The following is a 24408-nucleotide window of genomic DNA, read 5'->3' on the forward strand; positions in this document are numbered from 1 at the left end:
GGGGGCGGCGCGGCGGAGCCTGCGCAGCTGCCGGCGCCCTTTAAGCCGCGCCGCCCGCTCGCCCGCCCGGGTGTCTGTGCAGCCTGGGAGCCGCGCGGGCAGGAGTCGTCGCCAGCCGCCGGGGACGCGCCTTCCTCCTCCGGTTCCCCCCTCCCCCCTCTCTCCGGCATCGCCGCCGCCCCCACCTCCCCACCCTCTGCCCCGACGCATCCCCGCTCCTCCCGCCACAAGCCAGCTCTAAGATGCCCCGCTATGAACTGGCTTTGATCCTGAAAGCCATGCAGAGGGTGAGTGAGGGAGGGGAGACGGGAGGGAGGGAGCCAGCTGGGACCTGACAGACACCCCCTTTCCCCCCACACCCCGTCCCTCCTTGCCTCCTCTCCGTGCCGCCGCGTGTCGGCCTCGCCGCGGCAGCCTCACGCCCGGGCGCCCGGCGGGGCGGGGGGCGGCCCGGCCGGCCCCTTCCCCCGGGGCGAGCCCTGCCCTCCCCGCCCTCCCCTCCCCTCCGCGCTCTGGAGTGGAGTTGCGCAGGGTGCTTCAGGCTCCTGTGTCTTTTTCTGCCCTCTCTCCCCTTCCTCTTTTCTTTCCTCCCTCCCCTGCCCCCGCTCCTTGGGAGAGTTTGCTTAGTTGCTCCCTTAGAGCCGCAGTCCCCTTCTCTCCCCCCCTCCCCTTTGGTCCGCAGGTAAGCAGATCCCACGCTTGGCGAAATAGATGCATCTCTCCCTCTCTTATTCTCCCCCCCCGCCCTTTAGCTTGGTGCAAGTGAACTTAGCCTTTCCTTGCCCCTATACATGGGTGCCAGCACGTCCCCCTCTTCCTCTGCAGCACCAGCTCTTTCCGTTGCCGTGTGCTCCCCTTCCCCCTCCCCAGCACCTGCCGTGGCTTCGCTGGGTACCTGGCTAGGTTGCAGCAGCTCCACGCTAGGTCTCCTCGCCTCTGGGAGGCCTTGTGGTGAGCCTTGGTGGGGAAAAGCAAGAGCTCGCTCCGGTGAGCTTCCCCTCGTGGGGTGCCAGCTCCCTGCCTCTCCAGCACCCCCCCTGTACCCGGGGATTCTCAGTAATTAATTTTTTTTTCCTGCCGTTGCTAACACCAGTTGAGCTCTGCTGATACGGCTCGCTGTATCGCCCGTGGGAAGGCTTGCTAGCCGTTGCCGCTGTTTTTGGCGGCATGATGATAAGCCGTGGTGTGAGCAAGTGAGGTTTTATGATGCTCTTTCTGGTTTACAAGAGCTGAATCAGTGCGGGGGGTGTGTGTACTTGTGCGTAAAAATAATAATAAAATAGGAACATCTCTGTGTGGATGGGACCCTTTATTTGGAAGATAATAGCTGATACTGGCCCTTCTCTAGTGCCTTCTATAGCCTTTGTTTATCTGCTACTTTCCAGCTTAATATGCAGTGCTGGTGTTGGAATGTAGCAGCACTTACACTAGGCTGTAACCCTTCTGATCTGACCCAGCGTGAATATGCTTGCTCTTGCATTTAACCTTCATTTAAATGAACATGTATATTTGTCATAGAATAACTGGAAGCTAAATAGCGTTGCTGCGTTTCTTTTGTAGTTACGGAAGCATGTCTTCATGTATTACATGTGCTACACATACTAGTACATTTCCATTCATTTTACATGTACCATCCACATGTCAGGGTTGGTTTTTTTTTTTTTTTTTTAACTTGGCTTAACTGCAGAAGCTGTAGTAGACTTCTCAGGTGAGTCCTCTAGTGGAGAAATACAGCAACAGGGGAAAAAAAAATGGTGACATTGCTGCACCACCTCACGGAGCAGCATTTGCTCTGACAAAACGCGCTGCTTTTGGACTTGGGTTGTCAACATGCGATTCATTTTTTTAAAATTTTTTTCTTTCCACACCCCTCCTCATCGGTGTATAAACCATAGGTAAGGTGATGAGATGCTTTTTGTATACATGCTGTTAATGTGGGAGATGCATTATGCTGTGCAGATGCTATCAGTGCAGAGCAGGACAGAAAGCGTAGCAAATCTGACATAATACTGAGACACGAATAAATTGACTACTCTGAAAGGATGCCGTGGAGTGCTGTCTAGTGGAAAGGATCTTCGGTTCCTAGGATCTGAGCAGAGAGATGCAGGAATAAGCTTTTAGCTGTAAGATGCTTCTAATGAGCATCGATGTACTCAGGATTTAACATCTGCAACCTTTTCCTCTTTGAAATTTGATCCTCCAGTATATTCTTTCCTGATAAACGTATCTTAACGTGTTTTTTAGCTCTGTGATTATGTTAAAACACTTAAGTTTTGGTTCAGGTGTACTGCTATTTTTAACCTACCCTTGTTGTAACTCTAAGATTTAGAGAGTCTGTCTCGATGCTGGTTTTTTTTTTTGTTGCTGTTGACAGTACACCAGATCTAGGTGCTTTTTTGCATTCCAGTATCTTGCTACTGCTGCCTTTTTTGTGTAATGAAAAAAAATTCTGTAGTGGTTATATGCTACGTGGTGCTGCTAAATCCTGGCAAGGCGTTCTCTAATGACCCCTATAGCACTGCATAATATTGACTGTAATGTGAACTTAAATTAGTGAAAACATGGAGATCTGAATATGGGGCTAATGAAACCGTCTGAAATTACGGACTGACTGCACAACTCCTTCCTGTAGAAGCTGGAGAGATCCTATACAGTCCTGAATAAATTACATTGCTTCTTAACACTAATGCTTCCTGATGAAGCTACCCTGGGCAGGTGTTCACTGTCTTGCCATGTCCCTCTGTGCGGTGGCTGCGTGCTCCGGTGCCTGCTGAGGCTTGAGCAAGTGCTGACTCTTCTCTTGGTGTCTGTGGCATCCTTCCTCATCTCTGACAGCTCTGCTGCCTTGCAAAAAAAAAATAAACCCCTGCCACCTGGCTTTCTTGCGCTTTAGGTCTGTCATTAACTCCTGTGAGCTCCCTGGCAGCTTTAGCACAAACGTTCTCAGAGCTACAGTCTGGTAGACTTTCACGGGTCTCTTCAGAGGCAAGCTTCGTGATTCTGTGGGGTTCTCCCTCCCTCCCCCCGATTGTCTGTAATGGTTACCTTGGCATTTTCATAGATGTAGGCAGAATAAATCCCTCAAATTCATTTTTGTTGCTTTAAACTCTGTTGCTCCCTAGCACTGCTTGTGTTCAAGTCGGGGATCCCTCCTCATTCTTTTCTTGCACGTAGCTTCTGTTGTGAGCCATGGAGTCTGTTGTGTAGCTGGTCTCCTCCCTGCCCAGCTAGCCTCGACATGGTTACAGGGTGAGCATGACCCCTCAGTCCTGCCTGATGCTCCCGTATCCCCTTGCTTCTTGGCAGACTTCTTCAGCTTTCTTTCGTGTCTTAAAAATGCAACATCAGAAAGCTTGGCGGGGAGGGGGGAAGCCAAGGGAGAAAACCTTTACTTTCAAACTTTTTTGCCAGTTGTCTGTGTGTACTTTTCGCAAAACCTCGTGACTTTATTCTGAAGTCAAAGCTGAGCAGCCATTCTCTGTCCCGTTTTGTAGGTAGCATATGATCAGGTAATTGACTTGCGCTAGAAATACCGTATTTGTAAATTGCCTGTGGACAGAGACCTTGCTCAGCAGAGACCCCAGTCAGTGACTTTTAGGGAAAACAATAATTAAAAAAATCCTAAAAGCACCCCCAAAATAAATAAATAAAAATTTTCTCTGCGGCATCACTATTTGAAGAGTAGCTGCAGTGAGGGACATGGATTGTGTTACTCTGTGTGTGAGTATATGGAGGCGATGCTTTGGGAAAAGAAAGGTATGAGGCCAGTGAAGTGACTGGAACTTAGGGTGGAAATAATGAATTTTGCCCACGTGTGTGTCTTTCTACTCTCCAACATGCAAATAACAAATAGTACGGTGAGCTTGGGGAGTTTGATGGCAGACTTGTTATCAGTAGTGTGCAGATGTGTGCAGAACACGTTGCCTACCCTCAAGAGCCCGAGTCAAAGACTACTGTTGTGGTGAAGGTAGAGGTGCAAAATGAAGACACAGCTGTTCATGCTCTAAACTTTACTATTCATAGCAAAAGATGAATTTCTAATTATTTCTAACTTTCTCCCAGGAGAGTCATCTTCAGCTTTCAGCAGGGGGATTATGGCAGAGCAGGACCTTCGGCAGGAAAGGGTAGTGACCTGCTAGTGCGTTAGCAGGAGTTGTCGCTTGCTGGAGAAAGGAGAGCTCTTCAGGGAGGCTTCCTCTTCCTACCCGTCTCGTCCTGCCGAAACTCCCCTGAGAGCCCGGGGAAGGAAGTGGGGGGGAAGGGGAAGGAAGAGCTGGAAATGGCTTCCTATTGCTCTGATGCTGTTTTGCAGACTGACCACAGGGCGGCAATGCGAGACACCCTCCAAGGAAAATTGGCAGCCGGGGAACCTAGGACAGAGAGAGAAGGTGGCGGTATTCCCGTGCTGTTCTTGCTGCTGCTCGACTGTTGCGAGCTGGGACACCCGTCTTCAACAAAACGACCTTGTAACTGGGACTGAAGTGAATGGACAGCTTGGAAGTACTTTATATTAGAGTATTTCGCAAAAAATGAGGAAGCGTATCAATATTTTATTAGCAGCATATTTGTCTCCCCCCACTTCACCTGTACATAGTATGTGTCCTAGTCTAAAACATCATTACCTTGTTTCAGCAAACACCTCTGTAATACTACAGTGAATCTGGGCTCTCGGTTTGACTGACATGTTCACACAATGTAACGTGTCTTCAGCATCTATTTGTTGCCTTTGGAGTGGGTTGCCATGTTTCAGAAATTCCCTACCTGCTGTGGAGATTGTTGGCTATTTTAGGAAAACCAAAGTAACGGGCAGTAGCGTTGCTTGACATCTTGACTGTTACACTTAATTGCTGGGGAGGCAGCTGCAGCAATTGGGCTTTTGATATCTTAGTTGCTAGGAAGAAGGTGGGGAGGATGAAGAGGGCAGTAAGCAGGCAGATACTGTTGTATTTTCTTTCCTTTCTGGTGAACCTGCCTGTTCTTACAGTTGAATGGTACATCCTCCCTGCCCCTCTCCTATACTTAGCAGGTTAAAATTACACAAGTTTTCCTCTATTTCCTTTGATTTTTTTGGTAGGCTGAAACAGGCTTTTCTTCTCAATATTATGCCTAGCAGGGAAGGACCCTTGTGTCATGGGGTGGTGCTGGAAGGAAGACCAAAGAGTTGGAACTGAAAGTGAAGACTGGAAAACTGCAAGATCTAGCATTGACTCTCCTGTAGGAGTCAGCTTTTTGTTTTCTGCCTTAAGCATTTCCATAAGAACTGGCTTTTGAAGTGTGCGATACAGATAGCATTTGAGAATGGTACCTTCTTGGCTGACTTTTGCCACTTTTTCAATCTTAAGACTTGAGAGTGGTCCTCTTCTAAGTTTCTGCCAAGTGTGGGATATTGCCTGGCTTGGGTATGGGGGGAGGTAGAGGATTATTCTCTTTTACAAAATAGTTTAAGCCTTTTTATGGCAGATAGTTGTTAGCTCAGTGCATTTGGCCAAGTTGTCCAAAGTGAGTACTAAGTTGATAGCAAGAATAAAGGGATTCGAAAGCCCCTTGGTTTATACCGGTTTCTGCAGCGTATCGACTGATGTGCTTGAGTGACCGTATGTAATGGGATGCCCTGGTTAACTCTGCCACTCTTGTTCCCTAAGCTGTAGAGCTGCAAACCTGAGCACTGAGGCAGGACTGTGGGTAGGTCCTTGTGTCCATGCTGGGACTGGCAGACGTCAGTGGGATTTGGCTGGCCCCTCTTCAGTGGGCAGGAATGGCTACTTATCCTTTAAGATACGACTTCTCTTTGCCCCTGTTACCTACTTAGCAATGTGCTCTTCTCTCTTGGCTGTGTATCTCTTCTCATTTTTTCACTGTGTGTATGTATACCTGTGGGTGCATCATGTATATGAAGAGGGAGATGTTTGTAAACTTCAGCATGAGAGCAGATTGTCTATCCTTTAACTCTTGAAAAAGAAGGAAGGAGAACCTGTTGTGATAAAATAGCATTATTGCTCTCCATTGTTGTAAAAACCCTCAAAAGTGACTGACTCTTTAAAAGATGTCCATTATATCACTTAGAATAAGCTGTTAAATCAAGTATGAATGTGTGTTTGTTTGCTTTCTTCTAGTACGTCATACATACCATATTTTGTAATGATGGACGTTCTTGCTTTCTTTACATATTCTTTGAGATGCTGATTTCTCCAGTTCCTTTGTTCCAGGCCATAACTCTGGCAATTTCCACCCAAAAATTACTTCGGTGGTTGTTGATTATGATCAAGTAACTTACCTTGCTTTTTGTCAGACTCCAGCCAGAGCATGCTGCCAATTTTTTGAGCTACAGCTGCCCCAACCTCCTCTGCTACAAGTCTGTGTCAATGTAAGAGTTGCTGATGTGGAAGCAGTTGCTTGATAGAGCTGCTTATACCAGCGTCTGTGCTGCTTATCCAAGGGCAGCAGGAACCACTGGGCACCAGGTTGTTCCCTTCAAAACTGCCTGCCCAGTGGAGCAACAGGAATATCTCTGGTGTGCATTCTGTAGAAGAGCTGATAAGAAGGTGAAGGGGGAGAAAAACAAAAGGGAGGACAGATAGGCAAAATATAACTGTTATGTAGAAGTGGAACAGGAAAGATGGGAAGTGAAAATATGGAAAGTAAGGCAAGGTCTGTGTAAATGAAGGACCTGTGCAGTGGGAGCACTAGTGCAAATACTGGTGCTGCAAATGAGATACTAAAGAAGATGCAGCACCCCTGGTGATGAGAGGGGATGGAAAGAAGCAGATGGTGTAAAGGAAGGGTCATGAACCCTAGAAATAAGATTGTGAGGAACTACATAGGAACTGTTGTTCTGCTATTTCTCACATCTTTGTTTAATCCTGGTTTGTCCACTTGCAAGCCAGTCCTTGTGCTTCAGTTATGCAAATATCTAAGGAATAACAATCAAAACCAAAGGTACGTGCAGAGCATGGATACAGGAGGGGAATGTGTTCGGTGGAGTTGATGTGTTTGAGACTATTAGAAAAATAAATTAATGTTTGGTAGCTTTTAATATAGGTAATTGCAAAGCTTGATGTAGAATAGCACTAGTTGTTTTATAACCAATATAACTTTATTTAAGCCTTGTTTTGGTATCTTAAAATCCCCAAGAAGGATCAGAAATACTGCAAGAGCACCCACCAGACTAGGAGGTTTGGAGGGTCTCAAACTTAAATTCTAGGGTGATATATATCCCTGAAACTTCTGTCTCACCTTTCAATAAAACTTGTGATGCTTTATGTTCTTGGAAAGATTGTGGGCAGCCATAAATGTGATAAGAACTCGAGGAAGTCCTAAATAAGCTTAATGAGTCTGCTTTTATATTTTTATTCTGCCTAGAAATTTTAGGAAGAATTTCTTCCTAGTATTTTGCCCAGTTGCATGGTGACTGACACTTCCACTGCTTCTTTCTCATTCCCCAAGTAACTTCTGAATTCTATACTCTCCTAGCCAAAATCCTCTTCAAATGGGGTGAACCTGCACATTTTTCTAGGCTGGGAGTATGCCAGTTACATCAGTTACTGGTGAATGGTGATAACCACCAAATGGGTAACACCATTGTACCTTGCATCTAAAGAAAATGGTTATCTTCAGTAGTGGTAGAGATTTTACACTTTCTGATGGCTTGCTTCTAATAGGGTGATAATGTTTGTCCTCTACATCCACAAAACTTGACTGTGGTCCCAAATCCTTTACAGAAATCAAATACTTGCATGTTTATGCTTATTTTACCCATTCTTCTGCTGTTGATCTTGGTGACGAAGTACTTCATCAGATTAATTTAGGTAAATAGTACTTGCCAGTGGCAGTGAAAATGTTTGAGCTTCTGAACTTTAGGTTGCCACAGGAAGGAATTTGAGTCTTTGGGCTCAGTGTTTCTCTGCAGCTTCCAACTTGGTATGCAAGCTGATGTCTTGACACACATACCCAGCAGGGAGAATTCTGCTTATGCTGCATGTTGCCAGAAACTTTTTTTTGCCATCTCCTGGGGGAGATGCCCCCCTCCCACTCCCATTAAAATGGCTTGTTTTCCCTCTTTGCCCTGTAGTGCTCTTTACTTATTTCATGTTGACTACATGCCTTCTCAGTACCCTCTTTCCTCTTCTGCTTCTAGTTCTTTGTAGAAGGAAGAACGTCATCTGTCTGCAGTTGCAAAGAAAAGGTTTCCTTGCTGAGGAGTGGAGCTGCTTATAGTGACAACCCATCTTTAAGCATCTGAGCCTCTGGTAGTTATCTGCTTGAGTTATGGCAGAGACATGAATGATTCTGCTTATTTGCTGGGGAGGAGTGGCTCGGTTCCTCAGTGGTGCTGAGCAGCAGCTGTACTTTCAGCTCTTTTCAGAGAACCCAGATAACATCTGTCCACCGTGTAAGCATAAACCAATTATTTGGGCTGACAAGGGGAAAAGGAAGTACTTACCTACATATTTTCTTTAAACTAATAGTCAGTTTTAAGTTAAACTTAAGCTGATGGACTAGTCTTTCTTAAGTAAAAATGAGTAAGATGATTACAGTATGTCTAGGTAGGTATGGAGAAGATAGTCTTTCTTTCTGGTATCTCTTCATTTTAACAAATAAAAAGAACTTTCTGTCTCCTTTCTTCTGTCCCCAGCTTAACCCCGCCCCCCACCCCTCCCCCCACCTTTCCCCTTCAGGTGTTTGGAGTTTCTGGAAGAACAGTGGAAGCAAATAAATCCACTATTCCTGACAGAGTGCTGGGGAGTGACTTGTGGGGAAAGAAACCATCCAAATGTGAATGCCACAGGCAGTGGCATGAAGTGGCTTGCTGAGGCACTGCTAGTGATGTAGATTTCAGAAAGTAAGCCATCTTCCTCTTGCTTTGCAATTTAGCAGTACTGTAACTTCTGTTGTGTTCATGGAGTACTGAATGAGCACTGCAATAAAGCTCTATCCTCTTCTGCTTCCCAACCCCCCCTCTTCTTAATTTGTCACTTGCTGGGAGACCTAAATAGGTGTATACACTTGGGATAGGGGGAAAGTATGGTTAAAAACAACAACTACATTGATCTACTAATCTAACACTGTTGGTCACAGTGCCTTTCAGCTTCAGTTGGCCTTACGGTACTCCAGTTACTGCTTCTGTAATAGTCTACAGTAGCATTACATTTCTGACTGGCAAATGCAACATAGTTCTCTGTTTCTTCTGCTGAACTGCATGCTGCGAGGTTACTTACTTCTCTCATGTCTCCTTCTGCAGTCCTTTAGAAAAGAATTGAGAAGAATGTATTGTGGAGCAAGCTTCTTTTTCTGATGCTGCAGTAAAATGAAGACCAGAACTGGAGCAATTCCTGAAACCCCAGACAAAAAAAGTGCATTATGTGTTCATAACAACTCCTTTGAGTGACTGACTTGAACCTTGCACCTCAAATTGGACTTTTATGGTAGTGATGACTTATAGAGTTGCCTCTGCGGCACCTGTGTTCTCCAAGGCCAGCAGAAGTGTTGATGCAGTACCACTTTGCGGCAGCAGAGCACGTGTTGCAAACGGGTTAGTCAGGTTGCTGCTGGTTCAGGTAACTTGTAAATGCAGTACTCTTCCACTCCAGCCTCTTGAGCTGCTGGGAATGCCAGTCCAGACCTTAACTCAAGTTATTTATTAGATGCTACAGGTCAGCTTCTGCCTCTCAGCTTTCCTGCTTCCTATGACATACCCTGTTTGTCTCAGGTGGCATTCGTGCCCGGCTCTTCTGCCCCAGCTCCTGCTTTTCAAGAGAAGGTCCTGAAACTGCAGTCCTGAAGGTTTAGGGCTCTGTTGAGCAGCTGGCAAGGATAGCCCCCCCTTTCTCAAGGGCATGTACTACGTAAGGATAAGTTGATATGTACCAGTTATTCCATGAAGAACATTTGTGCTGCTATTTTTTTTGTTTTCTAGAGCGCTGCAATAAAGGGAACAAAGTTGTTCCTTTTTTTTTGGTTTGTTTTTTTTTTCTCCAAGAGATAGGCTACCTCAGACAACCTTGTGTTTACTGTGGAGCGGTGGACTGGTAGGAACTCACTTGTGTGTCCATAGCAGGTAGCCTGCAGTGTGAGCAGGCCAGACAACACAGTTGAGGGATTGAATGTGGTACAGGCCTGCTCAAGACATGATACTTGCATTCCATTTTTTCTGGGAGAGAGATTGTTGATTGTTAGTATTTTCCATGTAGGTGTTGAGCCTGGCAGTCTGGGTACATTTTGTCCATGTGTGCGAGTTGTTCAGTCGGTAAAATGCTACCAGTATGAGTTAACGTACCCGTGCTTGAGGAAGGTGGAGAAGAAAAAGGTTTCTAAGAACAAACCTCAAAACCACTTTGAAGTCTTTGAGTAAAGTTAAGTATGTACTTAATTTGCTAACAAATGATAGCAGCGGATGCTCCTGTGTGGTATGTGGGCATCCACATCCTCAAATTAACCCTTAAAGCATTGCCCATTGGGACTGACTCTTTTAACTGTAAGAGAAAAGGGGAGTCAATTGAGAAACTTACTATCTGCCATGAAGAGAAATAGACTGAGCAGAAAGCAGTTTGATTCTGGCATATTTGAAGACCTGTCTTATTAGAAAAGCACTGTGGAGAAAGTTTTCCTTTAAAACAATCATACAAATTTCTCCTAAAAATCCCACCCTAAATCTGCTTCACATTATCTAGTATATCTTCAGGGAATTGCTTAAGACTTTTTTTTTTTCTCCCCCCCTTAAAGGACAGACTGCCTGTTGGAGAGACATATGCATTGTTTCACCAAAGCTGTAGCCCTCTATCTTCAGACAAGAGGGAAGCACATTGTTTTGTCTCTTTGATATGATCCAGCCAGAAAACAGCCTTAGGGAAAAAAATTCACAGTCCTTGGCAGCAGTGCTGTCTTTCTGTCTTTTTTTCTGTCAGTGCCACAGTGTACGCTGTTCTAATAACTTGAGATTAAACTCGCATGGGGCGTCTCAAAAGTCCTTCCTAAGACTTGAGGTCATAACTTGCTGAAAATTCAGAGGGACGAATCTCATTTTCGTAATGAAAAAAAGTTCCAGGGTTATTTTAGAATTAGGTCTAAGAAACTGGTACAAGAAGCTACTTTAGTACAGTAAGTTAGTGACAGTGCAGCAAATTTGTAGTGGCTGCTGAAAACTTTCCACCTTCCTGCTCGAGCAAGCTGAACCCTGCAAAATTCAGATGTTGATTACAAAGGTGATGGTTCAGGTTGCTGTAGACTGATTATTTCAAATGCATGGTCTGGCTGTACCTTCTGGTGGAAAATGCTCAAGAAACTTCACATATTGTTTATTTTGGTTAGAATGAGTCCATTGTAGTTTGGCAAGTATCCTAATTGAGAAATGTCACAATTTATTCAAAAGCAGCTGCATCTTCTACTACACACTTTTCAGAGGGCTTGAACGTGCTTGTAATAGTCATACTATGAGCTGGGTTCCTCTTGTATCAAATAGACCTAGTTTTAACAAGTTTTTGTGATTTATGTGTATTACTGTACGGTATAGTTTTGCAAGGTCATTGATTAACCTACAGGGAGGATGGTGGGAAGTGAACTAAAGTTCAAGTCTTAATGTTTTTCGGTAACGGCAGGACAATAGAAGAGGGAAAATATCAGTTGACTATTTCTTTAGCTTGCCCATTATTCTAATTTTCTGTATAGTAATTTTTCTTCTTTCCACTGTGTCTGAGTAAAATGTCTTCTTGCCCTTCCCTTAAAATACTCATACTTCTGGTATAAACATTATAATGTAGTTGCATTTGAAAATCGAGTGAATGTAGTAAAAGATACAACACTATTAAAGTGTTACTCGAAAGTGCTTAAAACTAAGAATAGTACGTTATACTTGCATCTGATGGTGTCATATGATCTGAAGTGTTTACAATTTTGTGTTGGATTAAGCTAATAGACCATTTAACCCACATTTGCGGGTGGGGATAAATGTAAATTCTTCTATGGAAGAATTTAAAATACATCTGTGGTTTGAGGCTTATGAGCATGATAAATTTAGCACACTACTGTAATCAGTCCATTTTGTGCCATGTCTCCATAGTCTCTCATTATTGGCTATAACTCCAGCAGAATGAATATCTGTATTCTCATGTGGGTTTGTGGTGGTGGTGGGGAACTCTTATTATCTTTTTTTGATTCTGAACTACTCTTGAAAAACAGCCAGCTTGTACAAATAACATGATTGTGAATTTCTCCTTAAGGTTGAAGTTGTGGTTTGCTGTAAGCTATTTTTAAAATACATCTGCCTTAATGAGAAGTGCACATTCTTACATCGGCGCTGTTGCTGCCTTCAGTAATGCACAAAGTAAGGCAGAGGGGGGAGTGTGTGCATTTTCTACCTTAACTATAGTTTTTATTATGGTCTATGTGAGAATTTGTAATGTTTTTATTTACTCTTTTTTTAAACAAAACGAATATGCTACAGCAACCACCCAAATACCAGAATATGTTATCTGGGTGTTTGTATTAATCATAGATGAATTAATAGGGAAATGTGAGCTTCAGCGTAGTGCCAGAGCACTTCTGCAAATGCAGTGGAAGAGGGAGTGCCTGAAGCTGATGCTTGTAAGGCTTCTAAGGCTGGTAGACCTTACGATCAGAAAAAAGATCTAGTGATTTTTTTTGTGCCTACATTACCTTTACCAGTAGGTATGGAAGAGGAATGGAGTCAGACCCTGTTCTTTACTCTTCTGTAATAATCTTGAATACTAAAGATTTCTGTTCTGATCTTTAGACTAAACTGGTTCTTTGCTTTGGTCTTCTATTCCCTTGCTGTGCCCATTCACTGTAGGAAGTAGAAGAATCTTACGTCCAGCACTCTGTAAACCCATTAAAAGGTTCTGGGCGGGTATAGGTAAATGATACCTCCCAAGGCATAAATAGGAGATAGGAGCATCCTGTCTCTGTGGCAGAGGTAGGAGCCAGTGTGCAGCTCTTCAGTGTCCCTCCCTTTCCCGTCTGGTTGTCTGCCAGCAAGTCGTTTTATTATGCCCTTCCCTACACTGAGCACTTCAATCCTGCTTGCCTAAATGAGTGCCTGTTTCCTGACTTGCTTTGGTAGAATTGAGTGTGACTGGGGATTCCGTAATAGAGCAGCAGGGTACGCTTTGCCTCAAAACCTTCTACCTGTGATGTTAGTGATCCTCTTCATGCTTGGATGCAAACGGACGGTGCTGGGAACAGCGCTTCCTGGCGACTGTGACCACTCCCAAAATCCATCTGCTTCTCCCTCCTGTGCCTAGGGTGCTCCCAAAAAGTCCTGAAACCACACAGGTGTGGGTATCAAAAGGCACATGGCAGACAAATACCCTAAAGCTGGATGTTGGGTGTAGTTTTGCTTTTGTCATTTGCTTGAATGGGACTTTGTCTTCGCTTAGATTACGTGGGATAGGTATGAAGAGCTTTCAGAGTAAAATGTAACCCTGTGATCATCTGTACCCCAGACAGGTGCAAACTCGTCTAAAACCTGTGGAATAACCTTGATTCTCCAGCTGATCTTAAATTTATGTTGTTTTTTGACAGTGTTGTGACTTCGCTTTGATTTTTTTAGCTCTAGCAGCCAGCTGGTGTCTCAAGTACATGCATGTGATGCCAGGATCTAACAAGATTTATGGGGTGCAGTGCTAAAGCAATACAGGAAATGACTAGCCAGGTTAATGTTCCTTAGCAATGTTTGGGGGTTTTTTGTTGTTTTTTTTTGTTTGTTTTGTTTTGTTTTGTTGTTGTTTTGTTTCTTTTTCCTAAAATTGCTTGAAAGAGGAAGGCCTGTTTAGTGGCTTGAGGAGTTGGCTTGTGAGACTCCAAAGTAAGGAAAAATAAAATATATTTCTGTTCCTTGCCTTGTTCTGGGGAATTTGGGTCATTTAATACTCCAGAATTGCTGCGTCCTTTAACGTACTTGTAAACATTAAAGTTGACTTCTAAAAGGCATTACTACTTAGTTGTACAAATATTTAATTATGTGTATTATGGATTGCATAAATACAGCAGGAAATATAATGGGGAAAAAGTCTGTGGTGTTCAGTCATTGTTTTACTAGACTTCAAATTTTTTCTCATTACTTCATGAAATTCTTCTCTAATTCAATCTTTGTCTTTTGTCTTTGCTGCCTTGCAGGGTTGGTACAGTAGGCCTCACTAAACTTAGCTGCAACTAAGAATTTCTCCTACATCAACTGAGTTAAGGCTGATGCTCTTGTGGAATGTGGATTAAAAGTGCGTGCTAAGTTCCAAATTTCCATTTGAGAAGCGGAGAAAGTAAATGTACCACAACCACCAGCATCAGGACAGCAAACCAAGGGACAAAGAATTTGATCCACAGTGTTGATATATGTTAACTGGTTCACGTGTTGCTTAAAAGACGTTTGCTGGGGGGCGAGAAGTGGACGTCAGCTGTGCGAAGTCATTTTGTTTACAAAAATGAGGGCTTCTTTGGAAACAGCAGACATTGCCATTGTGGCACTGTACTTCGTGCTTGTAATGTGCATAGGTTTTTTTGCCATGTGGAAATACAATCGGAGCACCGTAAGTGGCTACTTTTTGGCAGGGCGTTCTATGACCTGGGTAGCTATTGGTGCATCTTTATTTGTGAGCAATATTGGAAGTGAACATTTCATTGGGCTCGCAGGATCTGGAGCGGCGAGTGGATTTGCAGTAGGTGCATGGGAATTCAACGCCTTAATGCTTTTGCAGCTTTTAGGATGGGTCTTCGTCCCAGTCTACATCCGGTCAGGAGTATACACCATGCCTGAATACTTGTCCAAGCGTTTTGGAGGGCATAGAATTCAAATATATTTTGCAGCATTGTCTCTAATTCTTTATATCTTCACCAAACTCTCAGTTGACTTGTATTCAGGGGCGCTTTTTATTCAAGAATCACTAGGTTGGAACCTCTATTTGTCGGTTATCCTCCTTATTGGAATGACTGCGCTGTTGACTGTGACTGGAGGTCTTGTGGCTGTCATCTACACAGACACACTTCAAGCTCTGCTTATGATTATTGGTGCCCTCACACTTATGATCATAAGTATTACGGAGGTTGGTGGGTTTGAAGAAGTTAAAAGAAGGTATATGTTAGCATCACCAAATATTACGTCTATTTTGTTAACCTACAACATTTCCAATACCAATTCCTGCAATGTCAACCCAAAGCCTGATGCTCTTAAAATGTTGCGTGAGCCAACAGATGAAGATATTCCCTGGCCTGGATTTCTGTTGGGACAGACCCCAGCTTCTGTCTGGTACTGGTGTGCTGATCAAGTCATAGTTCAGAGAGTTTTAGCTGCAAAAAACATTGCTCATGCCAAAGGATCCACTCTGATGGCAGGCTTCTTAAAGTTGCTGCCGATGTTTATTATAGTTGTCCCAGGGATGATTTCACGAATACTGTTTGCAGATGATATCGCCTGCATTAATCCGGAACACTGTTTTCAAGTCTGCGGGAGCAGAGCTGGATGCTCTAACATTGCCTACCCACGTTTGGTGATGAAACTTGTGCCAGTTGGTCTACGGGGACTGATGATGGCTGTGATGATCGCTGCACTGATGAGTGACTTGGACTCAATATTCAACAGTGCCAGCACCATATTCACACTTGATGTCTACAAACTCATTCGGAAGAGCGCGACGTCTAGAGAACTGATGATTGTAGGAAGAGTCTTTGTTGCGTTCATGGTAGTTATAAGCATTGCCTGGGTCCCGATAATTGTAGAAATGCAAGGTGGTCAGATGTACCTTTATATTCAAGAGGTAGCAGACTACTTGACCCCACCGGTGGCTGCTCTGTTTCTTATGGGTATCTTTTGGAAGCGTTGCAATGAGCAGGGGGCTTTCTATGGCGGAATGGCTGGGTTTGTTCTTGGAGCGATACGGTTAATCCTGGCATTTATCTATCGTGCTCCGGAGTGTAACCAGCCAGATACTAGGCCAAGCTTTATCAAAAACATCCATTACATGTATGTTGCAACAGCTCTGTTCTGGATCACGGGGATTGTGACCTTTGTAGTAAGCCTCCTCACACCTCCACCTACGAAGGAGCAGGTTCGGACGACCACTTTCTGGGCTGTGAAAAACAGGAACATAAAAGAGAACGCCACAAAGGGGGAGCTGTACAAAGTGCAAGAAAAGAGTATCCTCAAGTGCAATGAAAACACTAACCATATCATTCCAAATGGCAAATCGGAAGAAAATATTAAAAATATTAAGCCGGAGGATATAAATCTTCTGGTTACTTGCAGAGATGATAGCAACCCGGTGATTTCTGTGAGTCACTCTGAAGTTGAGACCCCAGTAGATTGTTACTCGAATGGACAAGCAGCTTTGATGGGAGAGAAAAAGCATGAGGAAGAGACTGATGATAGAGACAGACATTTGAAATTCATAGATTGGTTCTGTGGCTTTAAAAGTAAAAACATGAACAAGAGAGCTGTTCGGGAGATGGAGGAAGAGACTGTTTGTTTACAAATGCTGGAAGAGACTCCAAAAGTTAAACTATTACTAAATACTGGACTGGTCTGTGTCTGTTCGCTTGGAATATTCATGTTTGTCTATTTCTCTTTGTGAGTGAATAGTGAACTTATAAGGGTATGGCTAAACATACAGAAGTTGATACAGGTCTCTGGAGATTTTTTTTTTGTTTGTTTGTTTTTTTCGTTGTTTTTTTCTTTCTTTTCAAACAGCATAACCGCAACCCAGGCATTGTTTACGCTATAATTGTAAGATCAACTCAACTTTACCCTATTTAGAGACCATTTGAGACATGTTGTCCTATCTGCTGAAGGCAGAACGTGTTGTGTGGTGTATTTTTCTTTTTTCCCTTTTGTCTTTTTTGTCTTTATCTGCAGTACTAACCTTTTGTTTTTCCATGTATACATGTATAAATATACCAAAGGCAGGCAGGTGGCTGTGTTTGAAGTCAGGGAGTTACAGAGCTCAGTCAGCATTAAGGTGAAGATAACAAGTAATCATTTACTGATGTGTAAAATCTAAATGGTTAAAGCAGTGTTGAAAGATTTAAAATGTAGGGCTGCAATGCACATTGCTATGTAGTTGTTCTTTGTAACATAGCTGTATTTCCTTGGCCAACTTAGCACCTTTTAATTTTGCTTGCTGCTGCTAGGTTTTTTTTCAGTTTTTCATTTCTCTTATGGCAACAACAGGAAGATATTTTGTCTCATCTTGTAGCACTTAAAACATGATAGCTGTTAGTAGCTTTCTGTCTTTTTTTTCTCTGTAAGAAATTTTGTCTTTTGATTTTATTCACTGTAAATTCCATTACTGAAAAGTTGCCGTATTTAAAAAAAAAAAAAAAAGAAAAAAAAAAAAGAAAAAAACCCCAAAACCCTGGAGATGACAAACTGGCGATAGAGGAGAGGGGGGAAAAGGGAAAAAAAGAAATACTCTTTATTTGAGTTTTGTGGTATATTGAAATAGAAGAGTATATATTCAGCCTCTTCAGTCCCCAAACCTTTAGGGCATAATTAGGGTTAGCCTCTTTTTAGAGAAAAACCTGTACGTAGGTTCTACCACGTGGGAAAAAAGAGAAATGTGAGACATTGCACATCTTCAGTTTGGTAAGCACACTGGGAAATAAGTCTTTTCCTCTGCTGTGTATGCCTAGAAGGAAATACTCTGCAGCCCTACCATTGCTGCATATATGGAGTCTGTAAGGGGAGAAAAACAAGTGGGAAGACAAGAGGAAGGGGAAGTGGGGGAAAGAAGAGGAAGTGGTCCTTACTTTCCAGAGTCCTTTTGCCTCGTGTCTTCTCCCACTTCCTCTCACCCTGTCAAATCTTCCTTTTTAAGGAATGACTCCCGAGGTATTCTGTGTCAGGAGTGTGTGCAGTTGTAATCTTTGTTGGCAGCAAAGGTCTGCCCTTAGGATTCTTCAAAAAAGTGAAACTTTTCCCAGGCAATCACAGACAATCGGTAGGTCTCAAGGTGCTGAGGTTCGTTCTTCCCGAAGGATGGATGCCTGGGGCAGGGAAGGAACAGTTCCCAGGTGTGGAGGACATGTGTGCAGCAGGTCAGTGGAACTCAACAGACCAAAAGGTTGCGGAGTTTGGTCCACTTCCACCTTGGTAAAGCAGGGGAACGCATTGCCATTCCCGGTGCTCTTGCCCTTATGCTAAACCAAGCCAGTGCCTGTTTTCGCGCACAGAGGCCGGCTGACAGCGTGTGGCTGCACTCGTGGTATTAAACTTCCTTACTCTCCAGGACAGAGGGGTCACATCCAGGCTTCCTGTGAAAATAATTTCTCCAACTGTCTTTGCTCCTGAGCTCCTCTTGGGACTTGTTTGGGAGAACACAAACTGGTTAGGCCAAAACCGGTCTAAGGGACCATGCTGACAGTTCAATAGCACCGATTCAAGGGTCCAGCAGTGTTTCCTTGGCACATAAACAACAACCAATCCCTACGGGTGAAATGGTTCTGTAGAAATGAAATTTGGGTTAATCCTGCCTTTGACTGTGGGAGAAAGTTTGCTTTCCAGTACAGTGGTGCTGTAAGCTGCAGGCTGTCCAAATAGCTTTTAGTAGTATGATGTGTAATACATATTTTCAGATAAAATGATTAACTTTCATTTTTGTGGGTTTTTTGTTTGTTTTGTGTTGTTTTTAAATTGATTGAATCCCATTCATTCTGAGACTTTAGACAGATGCCAGGATGCCCCACCTTTCTCCACTTTGTTCAGTTTTTGCTGCTGGAAAGTAGACTATTCTTAACTGGAAATACAGTAATAAATGTAGGAGCGGTGTTGTAATGTATGTAGAAGAGGAGAGTTACCATACCTGAGTCTTGATGTTAATACCAGTGTGATAAGACAGATTTTCTTATGGTTTGTGTGGCTGGCTTCGTTCAGAAAAATACTTCAAATCCTTTTTTAATGGTAAAATCGTAGTATGTGAAACATGTTAATGGCATCTCAAGTTACTTCATTAGTGGGCTGAGTTGGGAAGGATGGTGCTATAAAAAGATATAAAACATAGTTAATTGTTTCTATGCAGGATAAAGTAATCTAGGGCAAAATTTTATCTTAGTAGGATGAAAAGTAACAACTTGTGGAGGGTAAAGATCAGTCTCAGTCCATCAATACCTTCTTGAAAAGACTGGGATCTGGCTAATATGCCTAGTTTGGCACAGGGAAGGAGAGAATCACGTACCAGGCACTGTCCCTTAGTAACTTGGCATGTCTTTCTATCGGCAGCTGGTACTTGGATTTTCCAGACCAGTCCTTTTTGCTCTCAATATTAACAAATGCATTGCCACCTAACCTGTGAAGCCAGGTTAGCTCAGGGACCCTTTTGCTTGGCTGCCATTGCTTCATCTGTGCTTGCTTTTTTTCCCAGGGTGCCTTACATGGTTATGAAGCTGAAAGCATGGCTTTTATTGCCACCTGAAGAGTGATTTGCTTATAATGGCTTTTCCCAGCTTTTCTCCTCTGCTTCCCTCCTTCCCCCCCCCCCCCCCCAATCATTTGCTATTTAAAGAGAAAGCTGTTTAAGAGTTAATACACAGGATGCTTGTATCCTGTTCAGTATAACTACAGTCAGATCCATGGTGAAATTGTCCTTTGAGTGTGTTAGGGAGTCACAGTCCTTCACAAATATATGGTGTAGCCTTCGACTGTTGAACCTGAGATACTCCATCTCCCAGTTAATTTATTCTCACTTTTGCTAAACTAACAAGTTGTTGCATTATTCACAGTGGTGATTTGCAGCCAGTCAGGATCTTAATAAAGTAATACTTTGCATCCCCCCATCTCTAGACCTGTTATTGTTAAGAAGCTTTTAAGCAAATTATTTTTCGAGTGCTTTTTCTCTTCAGTCGTTTAAAAATGTGTTTCTGTGCTACTCTCTGCCTAATGCTGGCCTCTTCAGTCGTGCTCTGTTTTTATGTCTTAGAGCTGTCATAGAACTTGCAAATGTTCTTTGCTGCATATAACGACTTAATAAAAGGTCTTTATTAGAAAAAAAAATAAAATTGTAAGGCTTCAAGCAAACTGTTTATTGGTGAGCAAGTACCTTGCCCTATGTTATGGACCTTAGTATAAGAAGTTGCTTGAGGATTTTTTTTATAGCGTAAACATGCCTTTGCTAATCTTCTGATCATGATCTATATGGAAGAAGTGTTAACTCAGATTAATATGTTTTGGTTTAAACACCAACTTTTTGGTCCAGTAAAACTACAAAGTGTCTCCCATAATGGACAATCAGTTCCATAAATTTTGATGACTGGCCTGGCCCCCTCCTCGGTGGGACTGGCTTGTCATGCAGGGGTAGATCGAGGAGGACATGTGCTTCTGTCTTGCAGCGATTGGTTTATTTATTGCCTTGTGCTTAGAACGACAGTCTTGAAAAACTTATTTTGGAATGACACCTTTTTTTTGTTGTTATTTCCCTTAACTTATTTTTCTGTTAAGATATTTGAATTTTCTCCCAGAAATTTGTTAAAGCCTTTTATTTAAAAAAGAAAAAAAAAGAAAAAGAAAAAAAAAAGAGACTTGTTGAGAGCTCCGTAGTACAGTCTGGGAGACTGTTCTTATTTAATTATTTTTTTAAAAAAATGACTGATTTGATGCTATTCTCTGCCAAAGTTTAGGGTTTTTTGTTGTTTTTGTAATTTTTCCTGTTAGCTTTTACTAATACCTGAAAGGAAATGGTGAGAGATTGTAAGAAATTAAAATGGCCTTCAGTGTACCGCTTGTGTATTTTCTACTTCTCTGCTTCTGTGTTCTCCTTTCCACCCTAATCCCAGAAGGGCCAGCATGAGACTTCTGATGCAAGTTATGAGAGTACTGTAACTGAGTAGTGAAAAGGATTTCCCACAATGTTGCAGTGAAGCGGGCAGAGCCATCAAAGGATCTCTATGCGAACACTTAAAGCAGAAGATGCTTACAACTTTAAAACGTACAGCTTTATTTTTTTTATATATATATTTTTTTAAATCCTAAGATAAAGGAGGTATTGGGAGATGCTCCCTTTCAGAGAACAGGATACATGGAAGAAGTTGGAGTTGCTAAGCTCTAGCTTTCTTGAGGAAATCTTTGGATTTAGCATGTATAGCGAAGCAAAAGTACTCATCTGTTAATTTGGTATTCTGTGTGTTCTGTGCCCTTAAATGTAATTGTTTTGAAAATAAAACTAACCTTGTTATGTGATGTTAAAAAGCAGACTTGTGTGCAATGTTTTAAATTTTTTTTAAGAAAATGTTTGTATATAATTAAATGGTTTAATGTGCTTTAATTGGCCTAAGGTAAAGAGTAGTCCTAGAATGTAAACATATATAATTAGGATTTCTGATTTCACTGTGAGATCTCTGAATTCTCTTGTTTTGCAAAGTGGTTTGTTTTGTTTACAAAACACTTTCTATTATTTCTTTTATGGTGTTGGTTTAAAGGCATTTGCTTCACTTCTGTTCTAATATTCATGGTATAGTGACATCTGGTGACACTTAGCATTATCAGTTTCACTGTGTAAAGTCAGACACTTTGAGCAAAAATGGTAATGATATGACAATTCTCTGTGTCTATGAATACACGTTTTTAAATGAGGTGGTTATAAAAATAGTTGCTGTGCAAAATGTTAGTAGTCTTCTTCAAGAAGAAAGCAAATTTTTAATATCACTAGAGCAGTCTCTTCATTCATCTTATTTTTAAAGCACAGTGTCAAAGTGATGCTGCTTTACCTTGTATCTCTGATAAAATGTTTTTTTAGATATCTGTGAAGTATTTTTGGTTTTTTGTTGCTGTTGTATTTTTCTGCAGATTTTATATAAAATAATGAACTGCCTTTTTGGTTTTTTTAACTATTCAACTAAAATACATTTCAGACCAAAACCAAATGATATCATATACCCTTTGAAACCTGCCTTTTTCCTTGTCCCTTGTTCTTTTTTATTTCTTTTTTTTTCTTTTTTTTTTTTTTTTTTTTTTTTGAAATAAGCCAAACGGGCATGTAGATAAGATCACTATAATGGATCCAGGTCTCTTTTAGTAAAGTGTTATTTAAAGGTCTGTTAAGATCTTATAAGACAATATACTGAAAAAATTATTGTAGTAGGAATATAGATTTAGAAGTGTTAATGAGATTAATACAGCTTAATTATATTGTAAGTTGCTACTGTCCTTAATGACAAGCTTTTTGTCATAGAAACGATGTATGATAAATTAATTTTGGTCTAGTGTATAGAATTATCATATTGCTATAAATCTTTGAAGTAAATCTGATGCAAAATTTTCATAGTTAGCATTGCTGGCCCTGTGTATACTGTTCTTTGTATACTGTATGCATATTATTTTGCCTACTGCATTAGTCTTCAAACTAAAACTCTTATTAGAGAGTATTTGGATACTTCAGACTGTGTTTCTTGCAGTTTACATTCCTTTACCATGGCATTTTGTCCTGTCTAAAAGTATTGTATGGAAATGTTTAAAACTTCTGTACAAAGTTTCAATAAAAATAGAGGAAAAAAACCCAAACAAACAACAAAACAGATATTTGTGAAGCTATTTTGGAGAACCTGTCCATAATTGTCATGTATTCTTACTTGTAGTTAGCGTTGCATCACTATATATAAAGATACTTCCCTTTTTTCCCTGTTACTAAAAGGCAGACCTCTTGAAGCAGGGTGTGGGCACTTGGTTAGAGAAGTAAAAAAACTCCAAACTAGATTCTTTAAAACTGCAAGAAGAACTTACGGATCCAAGATACCGGTGCAGAGTTTGGCTGCAAAAGCTTTAGGCCAACTTCTGTTGTGGGGAGGTGAGTCTGGGGTGGGCTGGACTGTGGACTGATCTTTCTGTGACCTGAAGCTTGGGATGCTGGCAGGGCAAGGCTACCTGCCTGAAGCACCCTGCAGAGCAGCAGCTTGCCTGCAAACCAAAATATGGGTAAACCCTCATTTAGCAGAGCGGCCTTGTTGGTTATCATGCAAAATTGTGAGGGGTTTTTTGGTTGGTCCCCCCCCCCCCTCCCTTTCTTTAAATGCCCTGTTCAGTTGCTGCCAATTCTTGAGTGGGACAAGTGCCTTCTTATGTGAGTCTGGAGTGCCCTTAAATACTTCCAGTTGTGTTTCACTATCCCTCTGGGACTGCCCCAGCCTGGACGCCTTGGTGTCTGTCTTGTGTTTATTTCTGACAGCGATCTAGAAGTCGGTCCTAGTGCCCAAGTCCTCCAAGGAGCCTGTGCCAGCAGTCAGTCTCTGAGAATGATACACGTGATGCTGTCTTCTCCCTTGTAGGAGGTAGTTACAGCTTGTAGTAGTCAGTGCTTAGATGGTTGCCTTTGGGGAGGGAAGGGTACATTCTCATGACTTCTATTTCAAAAAGATTAAAACATCAATGCAGTTCTGTCAGCAGAGACCAAACATGAGTCTTCCACTTCCTTCTCCCTCACGTCCCTGTCCCCCATAAGGACATATTTGAACTAATTGCCGTGGAAAGCATGGTGTGAATCATGACTTCTTAGTTGTCCAGCAGTGATGGTTCAGCAAGGAAGGGGACAGGCCTGGTGTTTAATCACCTGTGGATTAGGGATTAAGATGTTCTTTTAGAGATGGGATGTTGGCAAAAACCGTGAGAAGGATGTTAAACCCAGATTTTCAGTTGCAGAGGAAATGCTGCATTCATCAAAATTATTTTTGGTATTCTCTTCTTTTGCTTCTGTGTTGTAAAAGAAAAGTGGAAGCTTTGCTGTTGTTTGTTGAAGGAATGGATAAAAAACATTCCAGAGGGGAAGCTTTGGATTTGGGATGAAAAATAAGCAGAGTTTCTTGCCTGCAAACTTGGTTTGGGTTTGTGATTTCCAGTAGGGAGTGGGACTCCTGTGTTTTCATTAGTTGGCTGTTAATTAATTGGTTATTTAATTAGTTTATTAGGTGATTATTTAGTGAGTAGCTTTCCATTTCACTGATTTGAAAAAAGGTTCAAGAAGCCTCTTTGTCACCAGCTGGTTACATTTGTATTGGTTAGCAAAGGCTCTGTCAATCCCTAGTTTACTGATGTTTGAGACTTTAATGTTTCTTTGGATGTGGAGTCTTGGCCTAGGCAAGTTGTGGGCAGGTCCAATAAATGCTGCAGCAGCATTTATTTTGAGGGTTCACTGGAAAAACCCAAGGAGATGGTGGTAACGAGTACTCTTTGCCTGTTGGCTCTGAAGTGAATTCTCCCTCCTTGGATGTGGCTGTCCCAGTTTGCCCTCTGCATGTTCTCGTGCCAGGAAAGTGAACAAGCCAGGAGGTTTCAGCTCCATGCTTTCTTCTTGTCTGTCTAGCAAGCATGTTTAATCAGGTTGTACTTGGTGAATTGCTTTTTTGATTTTTTTTTTTTTTTTTAACGTGTTCGTAGACTGATAGGAATAAGGTAACAATCTGACTTCATGGTCATGATGTTTATAACCCTTT

The 24408-nt window shown here is 42.2% G+C and overlaps 2 protein-coding genes across 5 annotated transcripts in view; both read left to right on the forward strand.

Annotated features, from left to right (window-relative positions):
- Positions 1-174: 174 nt before the first annotated feature.
- Positions 175-22498, forward strand: SLC5A3 (solute carrier family 5 member 3). 4 transcript variants are annotated; one of them, XM_049835255.1, is made up of 3 exons: positions 4395-8839; positions 9239-13816; positions 14128-22498. In XM_049835255.1, the coding sequence occupies exon 3, from the start codon at positions 14430-14432 to the stop codon at positions 16569-16571; it is 2142 nt and encodes a 713-aa protein (XP_049691212.1). In that variant the 5' UTR covers positions 4395-8839; positions 9239-13816; positions 14128-14429; the 3' UTR covers positions 16572-22498. The 4 variants fall into 4 exon arrangements, with proteins under 4 accessions (XP_049691211.1, XP_049691212.1, XP_049691213.1 ...); XM_049835256.1 differs by having other exon boundaries at positions 9239-13663; XM_049835254.1 differs by lacking the exons at positions 4395-8839; positions 9239-13816 and adding an exon at positions 175-287.
- The window catches only part of MRPS6 (mitochondrial ribosomal protein S6), a 47143-nt gene continuing 22914 nt past the window's right edge, over positions 180-24408 (forward strand). Inside the window, exon 1 of the mRNA XM_049835261.1 lies at positions 180-287. Coding sequence (XP_049691218.1) covers positions 243-287 — 45 coding nt within the window. The 5' untranslated portion in view covers positions 180-242. The remainder of the gene's footprint in view (positions 288-24408) is intronic.

Source organism: Accipiter gentilis, chromosome 32, assembly GCF_929443795.1.
Source record: "Accipiter gentilis chromosome 32, bAccGen1.1, whole genome shotgun sequence".
Taxonomy (NCBI): domain Eukaryota; kingdom Metazoa; phylum Chordata; class Aves; order Accipitriformes; family Accipitridae; genus Astur; species Astur gentilis.